Below are 11,693 nucleotides of genomic sequence, written 5' to 3'. Positions count from 1 at the left end.
TTTTCTCTGGCCCCAGGGCAGATTCCCAGGGACAGCAGTGCTTGGGCTAGCAGCTGTGTTTTGATGGCCACCGGCCTTTCAATTTCTTCTTGGTCTGTGAGCATGCGCACAGTATTCACTACTGAACTCTTTAAGCACGTGCAATGCAAGATTATGTCCCGACACCAGTGGCCAAGACATACAAATTGTGCACTAATTCCAGCCACAAAGTATGGCCCCGAAGGATGATATAAATATCTAAATGGCCTTTGCCAGAAAATAGTTCCCCACCCCTGGTCTAGGGATTTGGTTAGCACGCATGGGAGATGTCATTTGAGGTTATTCCTATATTCAGATATTAATTTTCTACCTATTTTTAATAGCATTAAGAACAAACCATTCATAGCAGTCACTTCTCAGAGGGTACCAGAAGAAATGGGGGGCTGGAAGCAGTGTTCCCAGTGGTAGGAAGCCCAGCAATCCGTTCGTTCCGTTAGTTCAATTGTGGAAAAATCACAATCCACATGCGTCACTTATTTTGTCATTTGTTAGTCATTTTGATTTGCTAAAAAGACTTGATAAAATCATGCGGACAGTGGTGAGTTTCGTAAAAACCAAACACCCCAGTGTTTAGCTTCATCTGCCGTTTCTACAGGCCTAACAATGGGTTAACAGAAACCAGTAGAACAAGCAGCAGTCCCGCTTCCTTATTACTGCATACAGCACAGGCTGGGCAGGTTATTTGGCTTTCCTCCCAGTGACTTCATACTGGTGTCAATGATTAACATCAGTCACTGGAAACAGAGGAAAACTCTGGTACTGGGCTACTGTACAGAGCAGAAACCAGCAGCCGCCTCAGTACAATACATGTTCATTGTATTCAGTGAAAGACAGCCGATGGCTCTGGTGTCCACAGAACCTTTAGGCACATTAAAAAGACAAGGAATCACTTCTATTTGGCTCATGTGGATGTGGAAACAGAATCGGCACCTTTAGTATAAAAAAAAAAAAAAAAAAAAAAAAAAAAAGAAGTGTTTAAACTAACATCATCTAGAAGCTTCTATAAAACGACACTAGTTTTCTGAACAAAATGGCTTGATAATCTAGAAAGTAGATCTAGGGGGTGGGGTGGGGTTTATATTTAGTATTTTTATTTCATCTTCCTTTAGGATTTCTAACCATCAGGTTCTGTTATTGCCATATTACAAAGAATTTAAGGGGTTTCCCCCAAATTAAGAGGGGTGGTCTGAAAAACTGATAGAAGCCTAAATCTCCATCTAATATGGCAGCATGGTGGCTCAGTGGTTAGCACTGCAGCACTGGGGTCCTGGGTTCACATCCCACCAGGGACAACATCTGCAAGGAGTTTGTATGTTCTCCCCGTGTTTTTGTGGGTTTCCTCCAGGTTCTCCAGTTTCCTCCCACATTCCAAAGACACACTGATAGGGAATCTAGATTGTGAGTCCCGATGGGGACAATGATAATGTCTGTAAAGCTCTGTGGAATTAATATGTAAGAATCTTATCTGTTTTCTAATACACTTAGAACTTTCCTATTGTTCCCTGATTATTATTTTTTTTACAACTTCCTGTTTCATGACGCTTTGTTTGAGGACACTGCAGTGCATGCTGGGATGCTCAAACAAGGAGTCATCAGGGGGCAGAGCCATCCCTTGGAGAGGTAGGCGCTAAGAATGGGCAAAAACCTGATGAGGCAGAGTTTCGTTAAATACTTGACTGCGAACAAACCACGTAATGCCTCATTTGCACATTGCAAAAATAGTGGAATTCTCCAGATTCAGGCAATGGATATAAGAGGTACTAATGCATTTATCCATGTCTTACTGATCACCAAGCACAAGCAGCCTGGGTGGGGGGACTCATGCTGACTGATTCCTTTTAAGATAAACCAACTATGCACAAATACCCATATTGGGTGAAAACTGAACCCAGCTATACTAGGTACAAAGCCTTACATTGTACCCCATATATATTCACCAGCTTTATAAGTGTCACCATTACAAAGTTCAGATTAACAAATCCTAAAGAAAAGGACACCACAGAATCAATCGCACAAAAAGGAAGTCAAGAAATATGAATGAATAGAAACTAACCTGGGCTTGACAGCTGAGGTTTTAGTACTCCTCTCGGGAGAAAAGGGCTCTGGTTTCTTTTCCTCTTCAAAATCTTCCTCAAATGGATTGTGCGCGTTCTTTTTAGTCTGCATATCTGCAGGCTGTCGAGTGCCGCTTGTTTTCGGCTCTTCTTTCTTTATGGGCACATCATTGAAGTGATCAACATCAGTGGTTTTGGGGGTTTCTTTCCTCCCAGTGACTAATGACAGCAGAGAGGACTTCAAACTCTCCGGCTTTTTGCTTTCCTTGGTCTCTTTTGGCAGATCAGAAGACACAGGAGGTCCTTTGTATTTGGATTCTTCAACCTGTAAATTCTCAGATTTCAGAGAAGAGTTGGAGCTGGAAGAGCTCATGCCTTTGTCAGGAATGGTACTAGAAGCACTAGGAGTTTCCTTGGGTGGCTTAAAAGCCACATTTTCTGCTGATCCATACATAGGATTTCTGCGCATGATCTGTGGGGAGTTGGTCAGAGAATTGTCCTTGGGACTGTCACTTTTTGGTTCAGGCTCTTCATTGTACACATGATTTCCATTAATACACAAATTGGAACGGGTGATTGGATCATTCTTAGGCCTCATTCCGGGGAAGAAAGAAAGCCCCTCCTTTTTGTTTCCTGAAGTGACCTGGTTCCACTGCTTGGTGTCTGCACTTGCTGTTCTTTTATGCGTCATAATTGTAGGAAAGTTTGGAAACCGCCCTGTAAATCAGAACAAAAAGTAAAATAATTGTGAATAAAATCATATCATATATTGGCTAGACCATCAAGGGATGCACCATAATTATTAACCAGCATAAACCACTGAAATCTGGAGAACGTTATGTATAGTTTCTACAAATTAGACAGTTTAATAAGTCTGCCACATTTTAATGTTCAAATCGAACAAAACTTTTCAGCTTCTATACAGAAGTAATTCACACAAAAAGTTAATTTAATTTTGACACAAGTTGTAATGTAGAAAGTTGCATTAACAATTCTTCAGGCTTCAGAGCTGTGAGCGCCTAGCATTCCCTGTTTGATCAATGTCTGAAAGTGGTATTCTCAAGTTTGAAAGTCATTCCTTAGCCATTGGAAAGGGGGAACTTCTTGAATGCTGGGAGCGACTATTGGGCCCCCTACTGATCCCAAGAACCAGGGCTCTAGAGGCCCTTGTTAATAAAGTGAAGGTCAATCATATGCACAGCCGCTCCGAGTGCTGTGCCCGGCTGGTCTTCGGCACTGCCAATGCCAGTGCGCATGATCAAACTTTGAAAATCCCTTTGTGGATGTTACCAAGTCCTGCTTCTCACGATTAGTGGGGGGTCCCAGCAGTCAGACACCCAGTGATCAAGAAATTATCCCCTAGGTATATTTTTCAAACTTGAAAATACCCCTTAAACTTTGTATGAAAAGTGGGTCTTCATATAAGTGATAAAATGTTTGGTCAGAGGAGGACCAGCACAATTCACTAAAGAGACAGCCATTTGCTGGACAATACTCACTCTCAGACACTGGAGATCCTGAAGCTTGGTTGAAATCAGAGGAAAAATCACCAGGTTTAAGAACGGTTCTTTGAGACGGAGATGGAGGAAGTGTGGGCAAGACAGACATTGATTGAGACATTGAATTTTTCTTCATCCCTGGCTTGGAAAATAAGTTTTTCAGCTTTGATTTCTTCTTCTCTTCATGAGGCATTTCATCATCGCTGTCATCACCATATTGATTGTTGCTTGGAACAATGGCTGAAGCCGTATCTGGCAGCCCATCTGAACGCTTTCCTTTAATTTTCTCCTTGAGTTTCCCAAAGGGCGAGCGAGATTTTTCTTTCATGGACAGGTCAAACATGCTAGCCGTCATGTTGTTCCTTTTGAACTCTACTTCCACTTCAATCTGACCACGCTCTTTTTCCTTCTTTCCAGGCTTTGATTTCAGGGGATACCATCTAGATAAGAAAAAAAAAAAGTCCAAGTTAAATAACTAATTTGTCACAGGAAAGACTGCTAACTCATCAATATAGGACTCAGTGACCATATACATTAGGCTATGTTCACACATCATGGTTTTTTCAGCTTTTTTTGATGCAGTTTATGCAAATGTTCAGCTGCGTTTTGCAGTACCAGGAAAGTCTATGAGAAACCACAATTTTGTTCACACGTCTTTTTTTTTTGGAAAATGGAGCATGTCCCTTTCAGAGTTTCTCACCTATAAGTAGTAATGGGTGGTGGAAAAAAAACAAACGCATCAAACGTGCATAAAAATTTGTATTAGCGTTTTTGATGCCAAAATAGAATGGGGATCTTTTTTTTCACAGAACTTTATGTACATTCATAAAAAGAAAAGGACAGTGAAAAAAAACAAAAAAAAAAAACCACCAAAACTGCAAGAAAAATCCTGAACAAAATGCCTTTGAAGATCAGGTTTTTCTGCACAAAATGGACACCAAAAAAACCATGTGTGAACATAGCTTAAGACAGACATCAGCCAGAGCCACAGATTTAGGAGTGAGTGGCCAAACCCACCCTAAAAAGCAAGAAGGATTGGCCATGTTGGATTTCTACATTTATAACCTTTATAGTTTCCTGATATTTTATAATAAGCTTTGCGTGGCTGAATCAAGGACGTGTTGTACAAAGTTCAACGAGGCCATTCCAGTGATGAGAATCCCTATAATTACAGTGCTCCAGGTCACCTCTGCGAGCTGCAAACTGTAGTGTCAACACAAACCATAGGCCATCTCCATGTTTGCAGAAACAAAGATAAGCCGGTCACAAAGGGCTCAGTGAGAAGTCGTGAGGGATAGAAGACAGAACGCCATTTAGCCCGTACACTACCCGCTCCTTCCCAGCTCTTCTGTATGACTGCAATGGTCATCCCCTCTCTTCAGATTATCTAAAGGACATTATACAAGTACCTGGCGAAAGTGGTTTCTATATGAAATTTTCTATGAATTACACAACATGGCCGATATCCAGGGTGAGGATTCTAGAGTCTTTAAAGGGGTTTTCCAGGGATAAGATATTGAGAATCCATCCACATAATTGGTCATTAATATCAGATTTTGGGGGAGGGGGATCATACATGGCACCCCCATGGGTCAGCAGTTTTCAGCCCTGGGGGGAGCCGAATATGAAGTGAATCAGTGCAGAGCGGCAGTATCCTAGAGAGGCCGTTACACAGTGGTCGGAGCAGTGCTCTCCGGCTCAGTTCAGTTACATTATGAGTCACCAGAGCTGAGAACAGGGGATTGGCGAGACCCCCATTGATTGGAGGTTTTTGAGCCAGTGGCTAAGGAATAGATATCAATCCTGAAGAATGCTTTTAAAAGGGAATCTCACCAGGCTACAGCTACTTCATTTGAGAGCAGCATAATTAAGGGGCAGAGACCAGATTCCAGTGATGTGTCACTTGCTGGGCTGCTTGTGGCACTTGATAAAGTAGTGATTTTTATTTATTTATTTTTTACTATTTGCTGCACATCTACCAGTTCTCTAAATGCGGAGCTCTGTATAACCAAGCCCAGACCATTGATTGGCAGCTTTCTGCCTATGCAGTGTGCACAGAAAGCTGCCAATCAGTGTTGGGGGCTGAGTTATCAAAACTAATGAATATGGAGGATTACTAGTCCTCTAGTGGTAAAATTACTTAACAGGAGATTAACAAAACTAAAGCAAGCAGCCCAGATATCGCTGGAATCAGGGTCTGTTTCTACATAGGACAGTCCAGTAATTTGTCACCTAATCTTTAATGAGCTGCACTTACAGGTCAGCCTGCTTTAGGAGATAGTTCCTACATTCTAGGAGAGCTCATTTGCAGAAAGTATTGCCAGTAAAGCCCCCCGCATCCTCCATACACTATATATCACTGTTGGCCGCACAATGGTTTGGCCAACAGCGATTACTCCCGACTTCCCTGGCGGCAGCTCACCTGACAGAGGATCGGCAGTCTTATACCCGACATCCCAGATCATTCTCTACCATGACACACAAACACATTTAGACACAAGCACATACTTCACATTTATTGTAAGGCTTTCATGTATGCAGAGGCCATATAATTTTTTAAAATTCTTTCCAGTCCTTCATGTATGATTTGTTCCCTACCCATAACTATCAGATTTATACCGGTCACAGTCCCGACAATAGGCTTTTAGAATGTCTTTCCTGAACAGTAGTTTGAAAAGAAGGAATAGTTAGATTAATTAAGTACAATGTGCAGTCATGAAGAACCAGGGAGCGAGGAATGTCAATCTAAACACAGGCTGGAACCAAACCATAGTACGGGTGACCGGCTTCAAACTGCCTAATTGGACACGAAAATCTCCACTCCCCGCTGAAAGTTACATTGCTGTCATGTGTTAAACTAGACCGTGTTCTTGAAGGTGTTTTCAAGTTTGGAATTTATTCACCATCTATGAAATTGGTGATAACTTGCCAATCGTTGAGGGTCCAAACCACTGGGTCCAGCACCGATCCAGAGAATCAAGGCTCCAAAAAACTCCATGTGAATGGAGCGGGGGGGGGGGGGGAACACAGGTTGTCGATCCAAGTGCCCCCCCCTCAAGATAGCTGAGTGCTGCACTCGAATGGTCTTGAGCGCTTCCATAAAAATGATTGAAGTGGCAGCGAGTACGAGTATGACAGACCACCTCTCCATTCCCATGCCCCGACTTTCAGAATTGGTGGAGGTCCCAGATGTCGGACCCGCAGCGATTGAGAAGTTATCACCCATCCCATAACCTCCAGACCTCACAATGTATCAATTTCTGATTTCATAGGTCTCCATGTCACCTTTTTCAGTTCTCAGACCTCCAGATTCAGATCACATTTCTCGGGTGGAGAACATTCTGTAATATGAGCCGCAATATGCACAAGACCGTGGAGTGACGGACATGGGATTTTCCAGTAGAAACAGATGTGTGGTGAGAGCACCCGCCGGGCCCGGCAGAGGAGATATCAGGACAGCTAATAAAATTCTTCCAGAAACAGCTGATCCTGACATAAGGAGTGGCAGGCTCGGCATCCGATAAGGGGCTACGTTATGTAATCGCTCTTCTCTGCAGAGTGGGCACAAGGAATTTGCCATCTGTTGCCAAACCCCTGACAGGAGAGCGGTACAGCAGGCACTTGATGTGCCCAAAAGGATAACTGGCACAAATTATTCATGAGAGGTGCACCATCTTGAGTCAATTAGTAGGTGGAAAGATTGGGAAAATATTTTAAATGCCATCAATCTAACTTCTGGGCAAGTGAAATTGTAAGCCCCAAAGGCCGACATGAGGCAACGTGAAACATTGGAATGAATTGCATTATAAGCCAACGCCTAATAGCAAGATGATCACTGCTTGTACAAGGACAAATCTGATCCTATTTTTATAACCTGGGTCTGAGCAGGCCACATACACAAGTACTGACTGTATACACGTGCCGCTGCACATATACCTCACAGGATCGCACATAAATAGAGTGGTGTGATGAGTAATCGCCCACATCGCAAGACTAGAATGTCACACCCTAAACAATGCAACAACCACAAGTAAAAATAAACTCCTCTCCATCATCTCAACCCACAGCTACGTGCCAAGAAATGCTGCAAACAGCGTCAACTATGGCATGCAATGCACCAAAGTGGCGTAAAAGAGGTTTACAGGGCAGAATTTCTCTTTAGGAGAGCAAAGATTTGCAAGATAGCAAAGGGTTTTCCAAAGATAGTTTAAGAGTTGTGATCCTGCTGAGCTCCCATCTCTACACTCACCCAGCCAGTCGTAGTCCCTACTCCCTGGTGCGGTCTTGACCAGTTGCTTAGCTAATCACTGGCAACCTGCTCACAGAGGACCGGGCACCAGATCTCATGCTGAACTGGACACACAATGTAATAGTAGCTGCAGAGCGGAATTAAGACTTCCATATATCTGTTTCTAGGTGGCAATACAATGATTTCTAATACTTCTGCAATAAGGGGCAAAAAGTTTGGTGAAAGGTCCTATTTACCCTTTGACTGGTTAAAAAGGACTAGAAATGCTAGAATAGCCAGCCCGCCCTTTTAAAATATTACTTTTCCCTTGAAGAACCAGCGCCACTTTTGACTATGTGTTGAACTCAGGTATTTCAGCTCAGCCCCAGTCACTTTTTTCCAACCTGGACAACCCTCTTAGGTAATGCTACCCGTACACCTACAGAAACAGCATGCAGGCCTAAGAGCAGTAGATTTTTTTTTTTTTTTAATCTCCTTTGACAGTTAAAATAACCATTAACAAAACAGGAGATTAACAACTATAAAAATCAGGAGAACAGGGAGATAAAAGGATCAACAATATTTATAAAACATGACCAAAAAGTCAAGTGCATGTGAAAAGAAGGGGGATAGGGAATAAAAGAATAAAAATACACAACATCGGTGACCAATATAAGCAAAAAATGTTCACCAAGCCCTCCCCTAACTACAGCTTAGTCTATTCATTTGTGTAGACAAGAATCACTGCCTCCACCATGTGCACTTTATTAAAAAGGAGCTTAAATCGAATGGCGTTCCTCATCTGGTGGATAACAGGATGGAGAATAATCCGGATTATAAAAAGCACTGAGGAGGCCAATATACAGTGAAGGACAATAATCTGGTTAGAGCCAGGAATGAAGAATGGCCACACCATTATACACACACACACACACACACACACACACAAGTAGTGATAATATGGATATAATTGAGGATGCAGTTACCACGGGAGCCATGAATATTCATGCAGCACCTGGCCCTTATTATACAGTACAGTACATGTGCACCTGGCAGATTTTGCATTAATGCCAGCCCTATTTGTCATCTTAGGATAGTTTAGATCAGTCACATGCCGCGGCCACTAGTCCTGGGCCAGTGATAGACCTCTTGGTAATTGCATAAGTCTTATACTTTGCTGCTAGCATAGTCTATATTCATAGCGGTGCCCCTGCAGATCAGGAATAATGCTGAGCACTGCGTACAGTAGAGGAACAGACCACTAGAAAACTGCTGCGGCCTGAAATCCGCTGACTGGCTGCAGAGCTGTGTATAGAGAAGAGTCCAGAGACACAGACAGGCGGTACAGCACGTGCTGGAGCAATAACAGTGCTGGGAAATTAGGTGAAGGCCAAGTCTGCACAGCGAAGCATGACAAAGATTGTATTGAGATATTGCATCTAACGGTCAATGTGGATGCGCTGCAGCATGTGCAGTTTACAATCCAGTTTCATATACATCCATCTAACACGACCCTCAAACTGTGGGACGTTAGTGACTTGTTTCATGGCATTAAAGTCTTGAGGTCAAAAATCTCCATCACAGGACAATTCTATAACCACTAGCCACAGCGGAAGATAGTTACAGCTTCTCACCCCTCTGATTGCGGCTGCTGCTTCCATCTAATAAAGATCTGATTCTCAGACCCATCTGAGGCTAAAGGCCCCATCACACATAACGAGATCGCTAGCGAGATCGCTGAGTCACGGTTTGGTGACGCAATAGCGATCTCGCTAGCGATCTCGTTATGTCTGACAGGTAGCAACGATCAGGCCCCTGCTGTGAGATCGCTGATGGTTACAAAGCTTCCTGGACCATTCCTGGGTCGTTGCGGTCCCGCTGGGCAGTGTGCATCGCTGTATTTGACACCTTGTCAACGACCTCGCTAGCGATTCAGAACTGAGACACGTAGAGGTGCATAAATTGGACTTTTCTGCGTTCATCGTCCCCGATTGGTGGTCGCTACTGCGTCCTTGTTTTTTCAGATCCCACCAGCGTTCTCCGGCTGTGACTCCACTTTGAACAAATCAGACATCTTTAGCGAGGTAGGTATTGTTTGGGGTCTCAAATGAGTTTCCATTTTTAATTCATTTATAGGACATCTACCAATTATCTGCTATCATTGCTCTTCAGGGAGGGAGGGCTTGGCTTCAATAGCGATCTTGTTAGCGATCTCGTTATGTGTGACGGGGCACCAGGACCGTTAAAATACTGGCAGCAGTTGTCGCGGCAGGTCTTCGCATCATGGGTGTTTCTGCCATGTCCCACTGGTTGAAGGCCTGCAATTGCAGGATCGTTTGCACGCTATTCACCGAGCTCCACTTCCCCATTGGCTCGGTCCACAGAGTCCACAAAGCCAGGCGGACAGTACGTAATTGCATCACGTCGACGAAGAAAGTTTTGAAGCGTGCAACAGGCCAAAAGAACAGAGTCTATTGATTTAAGCTTCATGTTAATTGGCGTATGAAAAACTCTGAAGCGGTTGGCCACGACAGCGTGTCAGAAAACATGCTGTGTGGGTGTGTGTGCACGAGACCCCTAAAATATCTGCCCATGCAAAAGCATATTATATATATATATATATATATATACAGATAGAAGCCAAGCCCTCCCTCCCTGAAGAGCAATGATAGCAGATAATTGGTAGATGTCCTATAAATGAATTAAAAATGGAAACTCATTTGAGACCCCAAACAATACCTACTTCGCTAAAGATGTCTGATTTGTTCTAAGTGGAGTCACAGCCGGAGAACGCTGGTGGGATCTGAAAAACCAAGGACGCAGTAGCGACCACCAATCGGGGACGATGAACGCAGAAAAGTCCAATTTATGCACCTCTACGTGTCTCAGTTCTGAATCGCTAGCGAGGTCGTTGACAAGGTGTCAAATACAGCGATGCACACTGCCCAGCGGGAGCGCAACGACCCAGGAATGGTCCAGGAAGCTTTGTAACGATCAGCGATCTCACAGCAGGGGCCTGATCGTTGCTACCTGTCAGACATAACGAGATCGCTAACGAGATCGCTATTGCATCACCAAAACGTGACTCATCAGCGATCTCGCTAGCGATCTCGTTATGTGTGACGGGGCCTTTAGGGTAAATTTCACAGCTTTAGATTAGGTCCAGAAGGCCAACATTTTCCCCCCTTATCTGTGTGAATGTTGGTCTATACTACAGTTGCCATTTAATTTATAAAGAGGATCAGGATGAAGAAAGGAGTGCATCAGCAATAAATATTGCCCCTGTGCCTGCCATCTACAGGGTCTCTGCTTTTAGCAGTTCACCAGAAGACATGCCCGTTCCGGTTGTGCAGATAATTTTCTCTATCCACAGCAGAGGAGGCTGCATGATGTAGATGCCAGGACTGTTTCTACAATATATGGAGTGAAGGAATGTCGGGGGAGGTGCACATAACCAAACATCTCAGTCCAATGAGTCAAAGACATGATAAGCCGCTCAGGGTTACTGGAAAAAAGCTTCCACCCTCTATTCCCACTCAAAAAAAAAAAACTGTATTGAAAGGTGAAGTAATTAAATAAAAGTTAAGGGCTCACATAAGGAGGTAGAAAGTGTGCAGGAAGCTACAGAAGCACCTCTCCAGGACAGGGTTCAGTTATTCCAGAGATCTAGGAAAACATGGACATTACAGGTGAACTCTGGCCACGGTTCTTTGTCAGTTCATAGTAGCCATTTCTACTCCTCCACTGACATGAAGGCGATATCACCAGAAAAGACTAGGTCTATGATTGCAAGTCTCATTGATGGTCCTGCTGGATCAGAAGTCAGTGAATAGGTATAAACTGGTATGTCCCATGACCGGGCAGGACAGCAAG

General features: G+C 43.6%; 1 protein-coding gene across 1 annotated transcript in view; it reads right to left on the bottom strand.

The window, feature by feature from the left end:
• RAB11FIP1 (RAB11 family interacting protein 1) overlaps positions 1–11,693 on the bottom strand; it is a 38,515-nt gene that overhangs the window by 16,795 nt on the left and 10,027 nt on the right. Inside the window, exons 2-3 of the mRNA XM_073653549.1 lie at positions 3,593–4,032; positions 2,093–2,810 (exon numbers count right to left, since the gene is read on the bottom strand). Coding sequence (XP_073509650.1) covers positions 2,093–2,810; positions 3,593–4,032 — 1,158 coding nt within the window. The remainder of the gene's footprint in view (positions 1–2,092; positions 2,811–3,592; positions 4,033–11,693) is intronic.

Source organism: Phyllobates terribilis, unplaced genomic scaffold, assembly GCF_046119375.1.
Source record: "Phyllobates terribilis strain yellow unplaced genomic scaffold, ASM4611937v1 Scaffold_11__3_contigs__length_659146591, whole genome shotgun sequence".
Taxonomy (NCBI): domain Eukaryota; kingdom Metazoa; phylum Chordata; class Amphibia; order Anura; family Dendrobatidae; genus Phyllobates; species Phyllobates terribilis.
Note: the sequence above shows the minus strand (reverse complement) of the source record. Positions and strands in the feature narration are given on the sequence as shown.